General features: G+C 39.7%; 2 protein-coding genes across 4 annotated transcripts in view; one reads left to right on the top strand and one right to left on the bottom strand.

The window, feature by feature from the left end:
* parp1 (poly(ADP-ribose) polymerase 1) overlaps positions 1-21,290 on the bottom strand; it is a 68,088-nt gene that overhangs the window by 14,376 nt on the left and 32,422 nt on the right. The gene's annotated exons all lie outside the window — the stretch shown is intronic.
* LOC110979229 (melatonin receptor type 1B-B-like) lies at positions 117-19,914 on the top strand. Of its 2 annotated transcripts, XM_087135691.1 has the most exons (3): positions 117-344; positions 9,784-9,874; positions 17,337-19,914. In XM_087135691.1, the coding sequence occupies exon 3, from the start codon at positions 17,967-17,969 to the stop codon at positions 19,149-19,151; it is 1,185 nt and encodes a 394-aa protein (XP_086991817.1). In that variant the 5' UTR covers positions 117-344; positions 9,784-9,874; positions 17,337-17,966; the 3' UTR covers positions 19,152-19,914. The 2 variants fall into 2 exon arrangements, with proteins under 2 accessions (XP_086991817.1, XP_022090534.2); XM_022234842.2 differs by lacking the exon at positions 9,784-9,874.

The raw sequence follows: 21,290 nt of genomic DNA on the forward strand, positions 1-21,290 counted from the left end.
TATTTCTCAATAGGGGAATGCTTTCCTCCTTCAGGGACTTGATTCACTGCACAGAGATGGTCCGGCATGCACTGGTTACGGCCTGTGTGAGATTTGACCAGATGCAGTCAGTCTGCTCATCAGTCACCAGATATCCATCGGATGTTTGTGATCTGGTCTGCTGCACATTTCATCTGTTAGCTGAAAAGACTACTCGGCACTCATCTCATCTACGTGATTGCTTCTACTAAATGCCAAGATCGTTAGTGCCAATCTGGATGTATTCAATGCAATTCTGACCGTTTTCCTGGATTACTGAGTGTTCTCAAAAGAGCCCTGAGAGGTGACAACTGGGAACCCTACAGGTAAATTTCAACATTCTGTACCATAGAAACCTTATTAGTCATTCAATCCTGTTATTAGTCCTTTTTATTCTGCAGGATTTTTAAAAAATTGTTGTAAAAGATTTAAAATATGGGGAATTAATTTTTCATTTTGTGTTTTAAGTTACCAATTGTAGAGAGTTTAATTTGTAACTTTTTGTTCAAAAGTTTTCAAGAAGATGGTCATATTCCTTGCTTTAGCTTAAAACAACTAAATCACAAAGTCCTGGTTTGCCTGTGCACGTGTGTACTATACATTAACAATTTTGTTGCTCTGTTCTTGTTGAAGTCCATAAAACTGACTCGAATTAGTCTTTCATTTTTCAATAAAGCAGTCCTCATCCTTTTGTAGACATCCATTTGGGAAATAGGCAATTTTTTCAAGAAAAGGTATTTCTTCATACATGATCATTTTGAGGCTTGTATTTTGTGAAATGTCCCAGAGTTACTAAACAGGATTCCAGATATCAGTCACCATTTTTGCCACACTGCTCACATCAAAACAAATTCTAGCTACAATCCAACCAACCAACCGGAGGGCAAAAAAATTGCTCTTAGGAAATCAATGAGGTGCAAAAATGTAGCTGGAATGTAGGCTATTGTTTAAGTATTGCTGATGGAAAAAAAACCTATGTGAGGTTCACACTAATCTTGAAAAGAAAAAACACAGATGTCTTCAAGTTTTACAGAAATTTCCTGAAAAAAAATTTCCATCTATCAATTCCCCTCCAAACTTTCTCACTGCCCAACATTTTAATGGTGTCCACCCCATCAATCCAATAAATTACATCAGTAAGACTTCATTCATATAAAGAACTTTCAAGGAAAATGTAAAGAAGCCTAATATTTGTTACTGGATGGTAGCAGCACGGTCTGAGCAGGCAATTTGATTAATTCACTGCACCTGGTCAATAGGTTTAAACAGAATAAACAGAGATGGACTCTACTGACTCAGGAATGTACATATTTCTCAGATTGACACAGCCATCTCCAACTCGGTTTATTAAAGGACACTAAATTATTGAATATGATGGTTGCTAGTCTCAATGTAAACTAATTCAGCCTTTGTAACTAAATTAAAGTATTCCTTATTGTTCAAAACAGCAAATAATGCCCCTCAGCCTGGTAATATTACAGAGTTAGGTGTGTATTTAAGTTCTGTAAAAAAAGAAATTATGGGGGTATTTTCAAGTGATCAGGAAACAACATACTCCAGGAGAAAAAAGGCTTTCTTTTATTGGAGGGGTATTTTTTTTAAATAGGCAACCTTAATATTTACACATATACTAGATGTGCTTTGGTCGATTTTGGTTTTTGAAAAAACTACAATTGGGGCAAAATGTTTACGTACATTTGGTAGAAAAACAGTTTTCCTCAATTTTAACTTTTGAAATAGTTGTGCCCACTTTTTCTTTCTGAGGTCAGACAAATTGTATCTCAAATTAATGTTCATAGTGTGGACTTCAATTGAAAATACTTAGAGACATTTATTATGGTTCAAAATATTAATATTTCTGAAATTTTATGTAAATTTTCAGATCTACATTTAAAAGATCCCCTTTTTAGTTGGAGATTTAAATTTTTGTACACAGACTCACGACAAGATTTCTTGTGAGACAGAAACGTCACCACATCACCGAATCGGTAGCACTGATCATGAAGTCAATGGCACTTCAACGTACACCCTTTCATGTACTCCAGGGGTCGGAAGTTGTACAGAACATAAGTATCATCGGGCTATGGAATGACAGGATCGATGCGGCTGCTTAAATTACATGCCGGCAAAATTAAAATCAACATTACCGTCTATACGAGGCACGTTGAACTTTAATCAACATGAGCCATTATTTACGCAGTGCCATTGTAGTGCTAGTGTCTCCAAGAAGGTTTTCAAAATGTCATCAGTTCAGGTATTCATTCTAACTGTAGACGCTATCTCATGTTACCCCAGCCTTGTCTCCCCCAAAACAACCTCAGCAGGGCTGTGCCGAATATCTGAATATCCAAATATTCGATCAATTATCAAATATTCAATGTTTTTTTCGACTTTGAATATCTGAATGCAAAGTTCATGAAAAGGAAGAATTTTCCTTTGTTTTAAATGAGAAAAATTGCACTATGGAGGCTTGTTTCCAGCAGATTCAACTGAAAAGTGACAAAAATCTCACAACTCAAAAAATTATTTATTTTAAAAAATTTGAAAAGGAATAGAAATTTTCAACAGGGCAGGAAGTATTGGTTATCTTTTAAATCTTGCTAAATAATGGCTGGAGTTATCCCTAGACATGAGAAGCTATAATACTGATTACAACATACATTGCGTGCATTATTGCAACTAATTTTGTATATGGGTAATTCCAGAAAATAGGGGTCCATTTTTTGGTGTCCCTGTCACATCTGACATATGACTTTGTAAGTTCAAAACACATTTTCTGATTTCCAAGAATTGCAAATTGCCTGTCAAACCACTAGTAATAGTTTGAAATCAATTCCAGTGATATTTCCATATTAAATAACAAAGGTCAGATGTAACAGGGACACAAAAATGTCCCACTTTTGGACCCCTAATTTCTGGAATAACCCATATGGTTTAATCATCAACAATCTGCCAGTTGGTAAGACTGAATATTCGATCAAACTGAAGGTCGAAGATTCGAATAGCAAATTATTTGAATTGACTCAGCCCTAAACCTCAGCTCTGACGACCCAGACTACCAGTATATACCAAGGAAACTGCTCCTTGTCCCCCTTTCTTTTCAAAATGAAATGAGAACAAAAGTGATGCAGAGAAATTGGAGGGGTTGACATTTTTAAAAGAGGAGTCACAAGATTGTCAAATTTGAAATTCAATTTGGGAGGGTGTGCTGAATATGGAAATCAAAAGCCTTTCTTTGTAACAAACCAGGCTACGTGTATAATTGAGTAAAAGTATATCATGGGAGAACAAATTATTTGATTGCAATTTGTAAGACTTGACCTATTCCAGGCGACCAGTTTTTTTCTCCACAGCTGACCAATCCAAACATTTGGCAGTAGGAAGCTCCTTGTTAATTTTTAGACAGTGAACTGTGGCTAATGTCGGATGGTAGTTCATTAACTCCAATCCAAGATCAAAAAATTACCATGGTGACAGAAAAAATAATTCCCTACTTAGGTGTACCCATTGCCCAGATTGTAAAGGGAGGAAAGATGACGCACAAATGGCACAGTGCACCCAGGCCACCAAGCTGGGAATTTAAAACCACCACTGTCGGGTCATGTTTCATGATTTCTGCAACAAAATAGGTGTATTAAGTGATTTAGGCAGCACCGTGATTGCCGGTGCTAAAGCAGTGCTGATTTACTCTATGGTGCTAACAATACAACAACCACAAGCACATAAAGGTACACTGTACATGTATATGCAAAATTGACAGGGCTAGGGTGACAGCAAGCAGCCAGGGGGCTTATGTTTGCAGTGAGCCACAGGTTTCCTCATTTTTGTTAAATTGGCTTTTCCTAAATTTAATTCCTGCTGCAGGTACTTTCCTTAATTTTTTCAAACTTGAGCAATGGGCAAAGACGCTTGAGAACGCAGTAGAGAAAAAAAATTGCCATATGCAATGCTGGAAATAAATACATTCAGAGGTGAGTTTGAAGAGAAGGTTTTCCTGTAAGTAAAAAATAAAATCAAATTCGCCCTTTGTAACTTTCAGCTCTTGTATCTTTCAAACAAGTTTTAGTTTTGGGCCTGGCCTGATTATCTGTTCATCCCATCTCTTAAGTGGGTTGTGATTTGCCATGTAATTCATCCATGCTATTCCAAAACTCCTCGTTCAAGGAGGCTGTGCGACACGTTTATGTACGCATCGGACAGAGTGACAAGTGCGTGCTGCCAATGCCACCAGGTGTCATTCATCACGCGCAGGAGTGAGACGATCCACGAGCCTTGTTACTGGACACGCCTGCGACATGACGGGTGCCTGCGGCATATTAGCTTTGTAAATTACCGTGTAATTTCTGCTCGGATTGATGACAGGATGTTCACATATTTCCTAGCTCGTGGAGTTTTTTTCTAGGGCCGGTTAACATACCTTTCTACATTTTCACCTCTTTTGCACTTACAACAAAGGGCCAGATAATACTGTTCACAGTGTATGTGTTATTGAATTGTCTACACCGGTACCTGTGGGTTCGATGAGATCTGAAGCTTTTCATGGTGGAGATACAAAGGTAACCTAGATAGGTTTGTGGTAGCACAGTGGATATATCTCTTTTCTGAGCATGTTGGGTTCTGAAAAGAACCGATGGTACTCAATGTTTCAGACAGTATGCTTGTCAGGAGGCCTGTGGGTTCATTGTGATATTTTAATCACTACCCAACGTCATGAATTTATGGATCCGAAGGTCTGAATGAGAATAAGGTAAAAGGGATATTTTCACCTACCAGTAGCCAAGGGAGATGACCTTTCACCCCCCAGGACGAGGGTTCTTTCCCATCCTTGTACCCTATAATCCATTCATAATCTTAATGCTTTATTCCTCATTACAAAAATCTCAGCGTACATGTATATGGAAACTGTACCTACTGTAATTAAATTTGGATTCTTTCTTGGTGGCAACCAAATCTTTCAATGGGAAGTAAGGTCAACAAATCTGGAACAAATCCTTCATGTAAGTCTGGCGTGCAGTTCAATTTAAATTAGAAAAAGACTGACTGACACTAGAGACAGGTGTGCCAAAATCCATACAGAGGCCAGATCAAAGATGCAAAATTGCTCCAATCGATGCAAAATAATTTAAACGTTTGATGAACCTTGAAACAGGAAAGACCAGTGGAGCAGTTGCAAGTACATGCAATAAAGAGCGACAAGGTTGGAAGATATCCCTCAATCTTTTCTTCCCACATGTAAATGTCAAGGATTTGAAAACATCTCAAAGCACTGAGTGCTACAGGGGTGGGCTTTGGTTAGCCAAGAATTGGTTTGGCTGTTTCTCTTTTGTTAATAGGATGGTTAAGAACATCATCTCCATGCATAACTCTCACCAAATTAGAACTACATGTCGTTAGAATTAGAATTTCACAAGATACAACCAGAGTAGTTATTGCTTACAAAAATGCAAACATGTACCATGCTCTGAGACAAAAACAAGTTTTAAAAAAGGGGAATATAATTTTTTAAAATAACTGAATCACAACAAGATAGCATCCACAAATGCTTCTTATGTGCACAAGATGAGTGTTACAAATGTACGTCATGTAGTGTTCCATCATCCTTTCCGCCTGTTTGCAAAAATGAGACATTAAAAAAAATCTCCGACCTGACCATCCCCCGGAAAAATTCCTGGATCCGCCCCTGCATATATCACATACAGTTCAATAAATACACAAATCCACTCCTCGCTGTGTCAACACTGGCATGTGAGCATGCACAGATAATTAGTCTATGTTTGCTTTGACAAGATTTTTTTTCTTTTAGTTGGGGAGATGTTTCTGCCGTCCACTGTCATGCATTTATAAATACATGTACTGCATAGTCAGCGTTGTTCCAGGGCTTGTTAAAGAAAAATCTTAGGTGTGACTTGAAATGCAATGAGCTTGCCCGAGTTGGCGGGCCAATTTGAGTCAATAAGCAGCAGGTGCAAGCAAATATTTTGTAAGATACATGTACATGTATAGTTTTGGGGGGGAGGGGGAAGGGAGAGGCAGGGGGAATACACACATGTACATGTATCTATGATGCTGAAGGACACATCCCATCAGATCCAACTAGCCATCACAAAATGTCATAAAATCAGCATCTGTTGTCAATGCAGGTAATCCCCACAGGTCAAAATGTATAAAGACACTGCACGCCATTTTACACCCTACATTGGCAACAGGCCTAAAATATAATGGCGTAACGCAATGGCACACAACAGTTAACATGAACCATCTGGACAATATAGGCATTCTTAGAATCAGAATCTTCTTGACAATCTTCCCTAGCAACAGCACGCGTACTGTCACCCCCACCTTTCCCCCACAATGCACCACGCTAAACACTGCGTTATGTCATCATGTTTAAGGTCTGTTATTATCAGTTTACTGAGAATGACACCAAAATCTGTATCAGGGCCATGCAGGAGACAATAACCAATATCAGAGTACAGATTCATGTTTTGTACTCAAAGAGTATGGCATATGTGTACTGTACATCTCTGGAGTGGACACATTTTGTGGAAAAGACCTTGGTCAAGAAATTCTGTATCACACCTGTCAGGAATTTTTAGCGTTACCATAACTTACATGTTGCCATGCATCTGGGTAATATTTGGTTACAAAAACACTATGACTGCCTAATTCCTACCACCCCAAATCAATTATGTATCTACTATAGTTTTGCAAGATTCCTCTTCTTCACAATCCTCCCACAGCAGTTCTTTCCTACTGATCCTTCAGGCAAATTTCTAAGCTGTGCGTTACTGCCGGTACCAAAGCTTGAAGAGCGCTCTTCAGATAACCCTCGCAAACAGATGCATCTGGTGCTGCGTGAAATGCAAACTGTTGGTTTTGCTTTCCCAAGAACGTCCATTCATCAATATCCCTCCCTTCGTTTTGCGAATTATTGTGCGTCAAAGCACATCACTTAACAGATGCTTTTTCTCACATCAAAAATCAATATTAATCAGTTGTTTGTTCTCAATTTTGATTTAAAAAGATAAACATGTAAATATAAACAATATTTTGGAAACTTCTGGTACTAAAGCACATGCTAAGAAATTTCTTCAAAGATTTAATTCTGGGAACCCAGTGGAGAAGGGTTCTCTTATAACGAAACCTTCCACGAAAAGCTTTTAAGACCAAAACTAAATAGCAAAGGGTATTATAAAAAATGGTTACCAATAAAATAACATGTGTAGTTCTTAAAAGATGTATGAATTTGAATGCTGTTGGTGCAGTGTACATTTAAAAAAAAATAACTGACTTGTCATTTACACCTTACTTACATCCCAGCAGTCGTGGAGGACTGAGCAGCAAGTGATTTCAAAGCAAAACGATAACTGACTTGTCATTTACACCTTACTTACATCCCAGCAGTCGTGGAGGACTGAGCAGCAAGTGATTTCAAAGCAAAACCTATTCCCTCTTTTGCAAAAGCTGACCTGCTTCAGTTTGGTCAGCTGTCCACCGAAAACATGAGCTTTTACAGTGGCATTTGTATAACAAGAAGCCACTGGTTTTTCAATATTTTGAGGGTAACTTGAAATGAATTAATCTGATGATAAATTTTTCCACTGTGCATTCAGTTGGCAATGTCCCCCCCAGTGATTGCTGTCTACAGAATCTTCCACAATTCCTTTTTACTGGTCTATCTTTGGCAGCTGAGACTGATGTCACCTGTATCTTCTACACAGCTCTAAGTAATTGATGGCAATGGTAGACCGCAAATGAACAATTCATGGTTTTGTTGCAAATGACCAATTACGGAATTAAAAAAATGAGTACTGGCGCCTACCGGTACATGCATGACTCTTTCAGAATTTAATTAATTGCTCATCTCCACACTGCAGAATTCATTAATTACCAAATCGAGATGATAAGCTCATCAAACTACAGATAAACCATTTGCAATCTTAACTTTTAAAACTAATCTTTCAGGTGTACAACTACATTAAGCTTGCTATAGCACAGGTGAAGGTATAATGGCAGTTGGACAGATTTGTTAATTCACACACTAAAATGTTTGTCAGCTGCCGTCTGAAGCTGTCTACCCATTCAGATACCGAAGAACACCGTACACACACATTTACCCAAATTTCCTGAAGTTCCTGGATGGCTGAACTTCCTATAAAAGGAACACCTCCTTTCCAAGTTCATCTTACATCCAGTGAACATTTTTTGAAGGTCAACTGCTCATCACATCATCAATCACAATGTACAGTCGAACCTCATTAATCTGACTACTGCAAATTACCTTCTCAAAACAGGAACTTTCTATTTTCAGGAATGGAACCAATGAGAAAAAAAGGCTTGGGACGTGAAAATTTCCTTGTCATAAGCAGAATATTGTAATATTAATATGGTTGGACTCCATAGGTATGCATTAAGTGGCATTTACTTATTTCTGCTTTGCCGGGTTCGACAGCATATAGCTGTTCCCAACAGCAAAGAGTAAACCCCTCATATTGAAATCGATATACTAAAATGTTATTAAAATGGTGATTACAAGCCAGGCAGATCATGGAATAATGCATGAGCTATGTGCACTATCCATTGCAAATTGGCTGAGGCTGATTTCACAAGACGCTAACGAGATATCTGTACACGTAAGTGCTTGGGTGCCTCATGTATAAAACATGCATTACTTTGCACTTTGTAATGTACTTGTACTGTACAAGCTTCCATCTGCAAGTATGTCTTTAATACATATATCTACTTGTATAATTTCAAGACAGCAAGAAAATCCTTAAATCATTTAAAAGCCACCTGTGGGAGAGTAAATATCCAGTCCATGTAGCGAGTTCGGAAAGCGTTTGGGGAATTTGAGTAGCTACATCTAATCCCTTCAGAGATGAGTATATAAAAAACAGACCAATTTGTAATTACACAGTAAACCTGTGAAAAACATTGTCAGGTGTTGAAAAAAAGAATACGAGTAGGAAGATGAGCCGAAGAGGAACTCCTTTTGACAAAGTCAAAATACAGGAAACTTGATGGTCTTTTCTCTGTAGGCATCATGCCGTGGAGGTATGACAATGATATGGTACTCTATATTATCTACATGTACATCTACATTTTTGACGCACTGTCCATAGCATAAGGCATTTTCACTCTGACTAATCATTTGGACGCATTTCCATTATTCACAAGAACATTTGAAAACTCTTCTTTTATGAACACATTTGCATAAATATACTCAAGACTGTGTGATAAACGTGTGATTAACTCTAGTGTTCGATCAACACTTGCCAAAAGTTGCCGAAACACAAAATCATAATGGTGCATAAAAATCTGAGTCACTTACACTCTGAGTGCGCACTTGATCTTAAAAGCTCCCATGGGTGGGGGCAGATTGTAATAACCAGTCCAGCATCGGTATGTTAGCTGATCTTAAATGCCTTGAAGTCAGTTGATCTATTTGTGCCAGCACTGCAGTGACACAGTCTTAAAACAATTAGCTGGTCTCATAATGATTAGTTCCCATTGCCTGGGGATAGGGCTGCCCCCCCCCCCACAGCCTGCTCTGCTACATGTACACGTAGTGTCTGAATTATATGTACCAGGCCAGGGCAGGAAACAAATGCAAACGTACACAAAAATACCAGCAATGCATAATGATAAAGCCAAGCACAGCTTCTGGCATTCAGGGGGGCCACAGTTACAGCTAGGGGGCAACATCACAAGAACTCACGCTCACAGTACTTTTGATGCTTACGGTTTTTGTCTTTTTGTCGATAGGGAGCCAGCTGCTCAACAGGAAGGCCCCTCCAACCCCTCCCCCATGGGCCCACTGGAATGGCTGGTCAGTTATTAGCTCTCAAGGGTTTAGGTATGAGAAAGAAGAATATGATATCCAGAGATGCATTCTGACTAGCTTAATACTCAAGAGAAATATGATGACACTGAGTTGTACTGCAAGCACAGATTTCCTCAAATGAAATCTGCATTTTGGATGCAGTCAGGCTAGGGTACAAGCATGAGGTTTACATCACCATGTACCAATGACCAGTGAGTGATGACTTTGAGTACTGTACTGTCATTACTGATTGCGCTGAGTGAGAAGAGATATCAGTACATCTGTTGTTAAGGGCTAAGCTCAATATCTTATCCAAGACTAGCAAAGAGTGGGCAGTCAGATGAAATCCGACTGCTTACAACCAGACAGTAGAAGCTGTTACTGTAACCTGCCTCCAGGGTTAGTTTGCAAGATAAGCACAGTGGAATCTGAATGGCATTGACAAACATGAACATCTTGATCTCTTAGGACTTGTAACAAACTCATGGACTTTATATTCTTGTGAGCCTACCCTGATCCGAGCCTGCAAAAAGCTCGCTCCTACATGGATTAATTCCACTGGCAACTGTTCAATGCAGTCTACAGCTACTGACACACACACCACCAAAATCAGCCTCCAGGCTAACGTTGAAGCTGCCAAGATTTCGGGAAGATTCTTCTAAATTTGGTTCTCCAGATATGACAATGTGCACTTAAGAGTTTATCTGTCAGAAGTCGTCACTGGGAAAGTCAAGGATTAACTACATGTACTTGTCTCCCCTCATATTGAAAGATCTTGAATCAACGGAGAACCCTTCAATGGAAGGTTAATTTCGAAAGGGAGGAAGACATCTCAAAATTAAACCATACAGTAATGACAGTTCACCAGGGGTTTAAATCCGGCTACTGACTTTGTCATCCACCAATGAGGATAGAAGCCATGGGTTCAAACAATGTTTACACTGGGAGTGCACAGGCTTATGTAGAGGCCAAAAAGTATTCTGTTACTTTTTTAGTGCCAAATAATTAGTATTAAATTTGTGTTCCAAACTACCTAACTTACCAGTACATTAATTTCATTAAATTTTAAGTAAAAATTACCCATTATCAAATGCATTACGCGACACAATTCTTCAGCAGCACTTTATTTTATGCACTGACTTGAGCTGCCTTCTTCAAGTGTCTTTTTAGTCTGTTCCATATAAAGTATTTCCCCGGCCATCGGCAAAATCCACAAACATCACAATTGTTTTTGTTTTTTTTGTGATGTGGCCCCTCCAACGCCCGAGACTGGCAACAGGGCTGCTAATTTCTGCTAAGTGACACCTGACCAAAATTGGTTGTTACTTGGTTCCATTTTGCCTACCCCAAAATGCAACACGTACATGTAGAGTGCATGTCCGGACACCATTTTCTGACAGAACTTATAGCTGACAGTGTTCAAGGTATGTTTGTAATGATCATATGCCTTGCTACCGAAGGACCATTGTTAATCAAATCAATGTCAGTAACAAAAACATTCCCCCTGCATCCAACGGCCATCAGCAATGTTATGCATATGATTTGCATGCATATCTATATGCATGCTTATTAATTGAACAACCACCACCCCAAACTTTTAATGGACCAAACAAGGTTTGTCAAAATAATGCTCTTGTGAATTGACATATACAGTAGACTTGTGCAAGAAATGAGACTCAGATCGCTAAAGGCTGATTGACCGTATCATTCCCAAATTTTCCGATTTTTAAACTCTCAGTTAACAGCCAACACAAAAATCCTTGCGGGTAGGCCAACTGCCCTGCGTATCATCACAAATTTAAATTTTGCAACCACGAACAACAAGGCAATGTCAGTGGCACCACTGTCATTCAATCTGAAGCGGATGGCGTTGGTCTTAGCGTGGGTTTCCTGTTTTTCACTCGTTTGCGCATCTCCATACGTAGGTCGATATCTGTCTCCGGACCGGACAAAAGCCTGAACCACGTGAAGCTCTAGCCCCAACTAAACCACTTTTTGTGACAAACTGCATTGGCTTTCTTAGAGGATGGCACAGTTTCAATAAAATACGCAAGAACCAGATCACTGCTGAGCTGGTTCTCCAAAATAACTTTGTTGCTTTGATGATGTCAAATGAGAATTTCAAAGACAAACAACCAATAGCAACGTTTGCCTGTCTACATCTTTTGGAAGTAGGAAAAAAATGACAACTTAGCAAAAGGATGTGAAAAAAATTTCCAAGAAAGCATCAGAGTTGGAGGGTGAATGCAGAATTCTGGCATGTCAAAATTACAATTATTAATATAAGATTTCTGAATGCCATACTTGAAACCAAGTTGACACTGAACCTGATAAGAGATAAATTTAGCAAATAAAATAGGTCAACATCCTAGCACCTGCACCTTACAACCCAACAAATTTGAGACCAACCAATTGCTTTATTTACTGATACAAAATGATTACTTGATAAGGCATAATCATCAAATTCCAGGCAGAAGTCAATCGAGTCTATGTTGATAATTCCAACAGAAAAGGCGCCATATTCTCCAAATGTCTGGAAGGAGGCTAGGTAAATAAACTTCCTCAGTCATTCATACTAAAATTGTTAGAGTGGTCACTTAAAAACGTTCACAGTATGGCGTCTGGCATGTGAAGACTGAGAGGCCATGCCCCCTGCGTAAAAATCACTGAAGAGAATACCGGCACGTGTTTAATAAACATGTCAAGACATCCTGTCAACCTTTCAAGTTACTTATATGAATTGAATTACAACTAGCAAGTTCTGTTTCTAATACTAGTACATTATATCAAAGTCAAGCAATGCATAACCTACATGTACATGTACATATATACTGGTACTTGGACATAAGTGGTGAGAAATTTCTTTCCGTTCTGTTTTCAAGAGTTTTTAAAGTGTAGCCACAGTGAAATTTTCTAGACACAATTTTTCTTTAACTTTGTACCCTCCTTCACTGTACAAAAACTCTTTTACACCCCTTTTTGGTTGAATGCACTGAAAAGTGGACTTTTCAAACACTTAAAATTATGAATATGGAAATACGCATTGGTTATAAACAAAAAAGGCAATAAAATACCCTTTGAATCCTTGAGACACAAGTTGAAGTATGGTTAACTGATATTCAAAGGTGCGTAAAACAAATTGATTGCAGCCATCCTTTAAACTCAGCATCAACAAATCACTCTGATAACAACAAGCAATATTGTGATGGCTCCGACTGTGGCCCAATTTAAACCCCAAAATACCCCCAGTCAAAGAATACAGTACAAGTAACATAGCTCAAATCTTAGCCTGGTCGGATGCATCATGGGAGGTAATATTCAAAGCGTCCAGTATAACAGTTTCACGATGAGGAACCAGCACAGCTGACCGCATAAATCAATGCATCTCCAGAGGTGGCATTCCCTCAGTACAAACCCAGCATCCTGAATCTACTGGCCTTGGTAGGATCAAAGGATGGACACAATTGGCGAGGTCACTTCGACTCTTCTTCTCGGCCAGTGAACCAAACCATGCTGAGGTCCTTATTTGATGGGTTTCTGCAGTTTGCAGCAGCATTTTACAACTTCAGTTTTATTTGACCTTACTTTTAATCCACAATGCTTCCAATTAGGATAATAACTACATGTATGGATACAGGTGACAACAACATGGCCAATACTTTATCCCTCCTATGCAAGTACGCATTCACCACAGACTTGTCCAGCCCGTCATGTGAATGCACGTACGATATGTCTACCTGTGCCTACTGTAGCAAGAAGAATGGACCGGATTTTTAATTGACTGTCTGTGACTACATGTAGGTGCATATACAGTGCTAGAACCAAAAGGTACATGTGGCATTACGTGTAGCACAGATCCGGCACGGGACAACTTGCTACTCAAGACCAGATCTTAGAGCAGAACACACTCCGTCATTTTTAATGCCTACAGCAGGCATCTTTACCTCCACAATTCATAATTGGAAATGGGAAAATTTTCTGCTTACTTACAGTTTCTGAGCCCAAGCTCCACACATACATATTTACCAATGCAAATACATGTACACGGTTTTGCTGAGTGTAGAAGTAATAAACCAGCAATTTTTGCTCAACAGGGAGAAAATTTCCAAAAGTCGCTTTAGTTTCCTGGTTCTTTCACGCTGTCTACGCCAATAAACGGGCCAATAATCTTGGTAACACCGACACAATCCAGGAGGATACAGGTTCATTAAAATACAAGAATACAATGGAACATGCTCAGCCATGGTCCCCTCCATCATCCTGTAATCTATTAAACATAGATCCGCTACTGTTACGGTACATTAACTTGTAAGACTGAATTCATTCAACAGAAACAAGGTTAACTGAGAGGACCCTCCAGACACAAGTACGTAACATGTACACATTTACGCCACCGTGATGGTGCTCGGAGCGAATGCACCCAAAAAAGAACGAGGCTGATGGATTGAGACAGGTAAAAATCACTGACTAGTTCCATAATGAAGAGACTGTACTCCTTGAGAAAGCTTCTCTGTTGGTGCCACTGGTGGTGGAAATTTTTACTAAGAGGTGAGTTTCTGCTGTGCTGGTATTGATGATGGTAAATTAATCGAGGGACTTGGCAAGACGTGGGCCGTCCTAAGTTGAGCTGGTGGCTTGGTTGCAGTCAGCATCACAATGGCTTAAGGTTGGTTTTGAAGTGGTTTACAGCGTTGTGGCTTGGACTTTGGTTGGATTTCTATGGTTTTGAGGGATCTACCTGGGCTTCCTCTTCCATGACTTGGTTTGAGTCAGACTAAGATGTGTTAGGTTCAGTTGGGTTGGGTCTGATACCATTGAGTTGACCCATGAGACTGGGTTTGATAGGTTTGGCTGAATTTTTCTGAATTTTAATTAGTTTAGGGTTGAGCGGGGTTTGTCACGCCTTTTCATCTTACTGCATTTTTTAGTTATAGTAGTGTGCGAGAACAAGCAAAATAACAGGTGGACACTTATATGCTGGAATCTTAAAGGATGAAGGAGTTACAACTTCAATCATTCTACTCCAAAAATACATTTTATTACAAGTATCACAAGAGTTGGACAGGTCACAAGGACTTTTAAAGCTTCTTAATTGGGTAAACAAAGGTTTCAGCTCACAAAAAATAAGCCCACTTGTGTAAAATTATTCAAAATTCTGCAGTGAGCAGGGACATTAACCAACTCCCACACTGACACCGATGGCTGAAGCACATCCGGCCGATGCACTCGAAGTGAACGGGGAGCATCAGCAGTCAAGGAGCGTGCATAATTACCACTGCCAATCTTTCCTGTGACAAATGACAAGCCACACTGGCAGCATACCAGCTCTGACAAATCTGACAGAGGAAAGAGGGACGACTGGAGGGAGAACATGGAAAGCGTGGATGATTTATCTGTGTCAAGACAGGACAGGAAAAAATGATCCCGATGAAGTTTACATGTATACAATGGACTATCCAGCATCCACACTGAATGCTTGTACAAGCTAAAGAAGCCCAAGCTGATTGGTTCATACATTATTTAGGGCTGTTAAGAATATCTGATCGATTATTGAATATTCAAATATTATTTTCTGAATTTGAATATTCGAATGCAAAATTCATGCAAAGGAAGGGAGATTTTTTTTTTTATTAAATGAGAAAATTGCACTATGGAGGCTTGTTTCAAGCAGATTCAAATGAAAACCAACAGAATTCTTACGATTCAAAAAGTAAATTATTCATCAAAAAAATTTAAAAAGAATAAAAAGTTTAAACAGTACAAGAAGTATTGTTCGTCTCTTAAATCTTGCTAAGTCATGGATAGAAATACTCCTAGACGTGAGAAGCTATAGTAATTATAATGTACAATTGTGTACATTATTCCAACTGATTTTTATATGCTTTGTTCATCAACAATCTGCCAGTCGGTACGACCAAATATTTGGGTATTGAAGGTTGATTATTCAAATAGTGAATTATTCAAACTGACTCAGCCCGATACATTACTAATGCAACATGTAAATGTACAACATTATACTGCTAAAAACATGCTTCTCTGGTTCATATTTCCTGAAGGGCAGTTCATGCATTAATTGTGAAAGCAAAGCAACTACGATGTCTAGAAACATTTGCACCAATCCTTCCCTTGAGTTACATGTTTCAACTGTTGTAAATTCACACTTTGGTAAACTTCACGGCTGTGTTCGTTTTCATGCAAAGTGGCCTTCAGGCTGTAACAGCACCAATACGTATAAAAAAGCAAGCTTCACGAAAAATGCGGAAGACTTAAATTCTGCATGACCCTGCCATGGTTGGGAACCATTCGGCATCCAATTTTTATTTGCTGATGTCTGAACGATTTTTATGCACCACTCAGATTTTGTTCCCCGTACTGAATAGTTCTGGATGTCACATTTTGATATCTTCAGTGTACATTACATGTATGTGAACTGAGGAGTTCTCTGACTGAAATTCAATGGAGAATATCAGTACCACTGCAATCATTCTTATTTTTTTTAAAAAAGCAAATCTACTGGTACAGAGATGAAGATTATTCACAGTCATCAGTCTGCAAAATTGTGACTTCCATAAAAAGTGTCTTCACATAAAGGCCCTCTGTCCCTTAAAAAAAGGCATTTATGACAAATGTAGCAATGCACGGAATCTGCTTGGTATGTACGCAATGGGCTCGTAACACTTGATGGACAAATGCTGCTAAGCTCTGTGCACTTTACGATGCTTTCAAGGCAAAACCAGCAACAGGATTTACACACTTAGGCGACACAAACCTTCGGTATAGAACTGTGCGATGGGACGGGCTGAGATCAAACATATCTCGAGTGGTTTGCTCTGTGTACCAACATGGCCCTGACGGAATAAATGGCTAAATGCACTTTCCTCAAATGACTATCAATCAATTTGGTGAATAAAACTCCAATGCTGCAATCCTGATCTTCTTTCAATGAAGGATGACTTGTATTTTCTCCTCTCTGCTCACTCTGCCATTTTAATGATACTTACTGATCAACAAAAGTTAAAATCGACAACCCCTCCACCAAACTTCATTCAAGGGTAATTCCAGAACTTAGGGGTCTATTTTTTGTGTGTCCCCGTCACATCTGATGTATATAATTTTGTAAATTCAAAACGCTTTTTCTAAATTTCCAAGAATGATGAATTAATGCAAATTACTGCCAAACAGATAGTAATAGACGGAAGTAAATTCCAGAGATATTTCCATATGAAATAAAAAAGGTCAGATGTAACGGGGACACGAAAATGTCACACTTTTAGACCCCTAATTTCCGGAATTACCCTCAAGGAGACATTAGAATGAAATCTAATTAATTTCATTTACATTTCTCCCATAACTGCCTTTCAATAGTTAAATTTACAATTAAGGATCATTATGGAACCATGAAGGCCAGTTTAGATATTATGTACATAATTTTTAAAAAGTCCTGGTATACACTCTGTAAAGGATCACAGTTGATAATTGTCTTGTTTATTTGCAGGGATTAGTACACATGCAGGCCAAACCAAAAGGGGAGAAGAATGTCCGCTGAGAGAAGACTACAATATCCTGGGTAAAGCTTGCTGGATGTTCGATCAAACCAGCCACGGTGCTCATGAGTATTTGAGTTGAGACCACCGACAGAGTCACACGCTCTCTCTCTCTCACTGGTGATGACTAGGATCCATTCCGCCCAGTGCCTGCTCAGCTGAGACAGCAAAAACTGTCAGAACTTGTGACGTGACCAGAGCACCGCTGGCTTTGGCAAACAAATTGGATCAAAGACTCAGAAGTGCGTAAATTTGACCAAGGACTCTACATTTTTTTCAGATTGCTGTGAGCAGAACGTGCCTGGAAACAGTTGGCCAATCTCGCATCCTTGCCACACAGGAAAACTCCTGCTGCTTGATGAGGACAACTCTCCTTAGGCCTACCTGTGTATCTTCTTGTTGAAATATTTTTGCCCAGTGAACTACGTTTGGGAACAACAACTTGTGGACACATCTGCAAATACATGCACATCTTCTGCAATTAACAATATAGTGGATGCTTCAGCTCAGATGATGTTTCTATGAGAAAACACTAGCGTTCTTGTGTATGGCATTTCTGTTTGGACGCTACATGTACATGTATGAGGGAAACTCTTATTCTTGCACGTATGACAGAGGCCCTGACACCTGCTGCTATGACTAGCTTTCCGATGACTCTGCCGACCGGCGATGCACTGCCTTTGTTAAACTCGACCGATATGGGATTCGATAAATATGCTCCAAGCTTGGCACAGGAGAATGGGAACAATACCCAAGTGGTCTCCATCACATTCAGGAATGAAACCCTCCTCCAAACCAGGGGCAATTTGACATCGCATGTAGGTAGTGGCTGGAGCATGACCATTAACATCGTGCTGATGGCCTTCTTCATGGTTGCGGGAATCCTGGGCAACCTGCTGGTCATCATGGTGTACCTGCGCAACCGATGGAAGCGCCAGTCCACTGCCAACTACTTCCTGTGCAGCCTGGCTGTGGTAGACCTCATTGTCTGCACTGTGGCCATCCCCATACAGCTTCACCTGGAATGCTCGGCCGTCAGCCGGCTGGTTGTTGCCCTGGAGTGCGCTGTCTTTGCCTATGTGTGGCACGTGGTGATGTTCACTTCCGCCTGGATGCTGGTTGGGATCTCGGTTGATCGCTACTACTGTCTCTGCCGGCCATTCAACCGGAGAACCCAGGTGCGCCGTGTCACGTACACCATCCTCTTCATCTGGTCCTTTACAATTGTCGTATCCATTCCGTTTTCATTACTTTTTGAGGACCAGTGCCGGTATGACAATATCGGAAAGCTTCCAGCGCGGCTTGGGGTGGCCATGGCAGACAGCCTTATCAGCCTCTTGATTCCCCTGTTTATCATTGCCATGGCTTACTTGAAAATATTTTATGTGATCTCCCAGCGCAACAATGACACACAGAATGAAAGCCACGGCCAGAAGATTATGCACCACACACGTTTCATTGTCGCCAAGCGTCTCTTACTGGTCATCGGTGCCTTCGTCTTGTGCTGGATGCCGAGAATGATTGCAGAAATTTACTCGGCCACACTGGAACCCGACGTGAATGTCAGCCTCGAGAAACAAGCTCTGTACATCTGCCAGACAATCGTGCCTTACTTCAACTCGATACTGAATCCCATTTTGTACTCGTTGATCAATCCCAGGTTTCGCCACGAGTGCCAACGGCTACTTCTGACTTGTTTCGGCAAGGTCCTGCCCATGCCCGCTGCGGCAGCCAAGTACACCTGCAGGAGCAGCAGTGCTTTGTAGGAAGGTGCTGTTACTGAGAGGACCAGGATGTGAGTCACAACAAATTCAGAGTAAATGGGGTGAAGCGGGGATAACTTTCAAGTCCTTGACACCTACTGTACCTGTGCAGGAATCAAATTCAAGTTGAAGCCTCTTCCACGGAAGAAGCTGCATGTACTTTTTAGACTCACATCGAATACGTTTTAAATGGTTAATACCCAGGGTTTCAGCCAGAAAACTACAATACTCTCTACAGGTTATACATTAAATGTGGAGCTACAAAAAACGAAAACACTCCACTACATGTTTTAGTAGCTCCTAAACTCCCGGTAACAAAATCAGGGCATGAAATATCTTACAACACAGTTACTGGTTCAACGTTATCCATGAGCGACATCCATTACAAACTGTGAATGAAATCCATTGGATTTAAGGCACTCTACTATAAAAGCAACCTCTAAAATAGCAGTATGTGCTAAAACGTAACGATGACTACCACTGTACACCCTTTTATCTGTAATATGTATGAAGTAAATTCTATAAAATGGGAGAATGGAGGTCATCTATCACATACTGTAAAGTAATGTTTAATCCACACTTTCTCAGCACGAATTTCAACCAACGTTCTGCGGTCAAGCTAATGCACAGAAATGTATCCAAGAAAATCTTTGGAATTAACAAAGTTATTCTTATTAACCATAAATATATTTACACAATCTTCCTGCTGAGGCCACCACATTAATTAAAGAAAATTCCAAATTAAGTGTGAATCGAAAAATCAGATCCTGGCAGACACTAAACATTATACTTATGATTAATTTAAGATATGTGTACATACATGTATGTACTCTACATTTTAGTCTGTCCTAAATATGTTTTTTGATTCATTATGTGATATATTAAACATTATCAGTTGTGGTTGTACAAGGACGTGTCGTCAAAATCCTTTTTTAACAAGTCTGAAAGTTTTTACCAGATTGTCCCAAAACCAATGTTGCAAAGAAAACAGAATTTTCAACTTTACAAAATGGCAACGTGAAAAGTCTATAAATGTAAGGGTACATGGGTAACTGTCTAGCAGCTTTGCACTGTATCAATCTAAACAATAATGCTGTGTTTAAATATCCCAATAAACCTGACCAAAAAGTTTTAAATACAACAATTCATTTTAACAATGAAGAAGAGAAGGCGTTCTCTCCCTCCTCCCCCCCCAAAAAAAACATTGGCTCTATAAACAGACCTGCAGCAGAGGTGAACTTCCCCCAGTGGTCATGGACATTTTCTTTCAATAGCGTAATAATATGCTACTCGTTTGACTCTTTATGAGGGTAGCCAGTCAATAAAGCTGGGTACACTGACTACTCATCCAGAATCCAGTATTTGGATGAAAAGATTTCAGCACTACTCAAGGCCATACTCAAGTGGTCATTACGCCATGTATTAATGAAAACCCTGAGGATTGTACATGTAGACATGGAGTATTCTGGAGGGGTTTTTGTTTTTGTTTGTGCTGAAGAGAGTAAAGTACAAGTAGGCTGTCAGAACAACAGGCACATACAAAGCTCTTCATTTCCAATTGTCACTGGTGAAGTCTTGTGTCGGCTTGAACAGTTTGCACAGTGGACAGGTGTGCGCATTGAAACAACACATGCAGATGGCATGTCGGCCATTGTTTGGAGAAACTCATTTCGCAAAATAGCTGACACAGTGTAAAACAGACACGGATATGACAAATTGCACGTGCATTTCCTATTTTTGTCTCGTGCACTTCTTTAGCTCTCACAACTTCATGAGAACTTGAGTACATGTACAGTAAGTCACATATACATATACTGTACATTTATCTACATGTATACTAGCCCAAAAAAAGAGAACATTTTTTTCCTTTTTGATGAAATGCTGCACATGACAAGCTGTTGTTTATAACAGTGAGAATATTAGGCAGTGGCACCAGCCTAATACATGTTCCTACACACTCCACATTACTGTATGTTCCCTGCACTGCATGGAACTACCTACATGTACCTAGTCTACATGTACCGGTACATGTACTCTGACCATTCTTTACAAATGTGACCGGCTCTAGAAAAATGGGTAATAAGTCGCCAGATTCAGGTTATCAGTTTTTGATATGGCTGGATTGAGTACATCAAAAGCTAC

Source organism: Acanthaster planci, linkage group LG01, assembly GCF_054643075.1.
Source record: "Acanthaster planci isolate LZ-2023a linkage group LG01, COTS_SCS, whole genome shotgun sequence".
NCBI lineage: Eukaryota > Metazoa > Echinodermata > Asteroidea > Valvatida > Acanthasteridae > Acanthaster > Acanthaster planci.

Excerpts from the sequence above, each read along its gene's own strand:
- LOC110979229 (XM_087135691.1), top strand. The coding sequence starts at position 17,967 with ATGAGGGAAACTCTTATTCTTGCACGTATGACAGAGGCCCTGACACCT.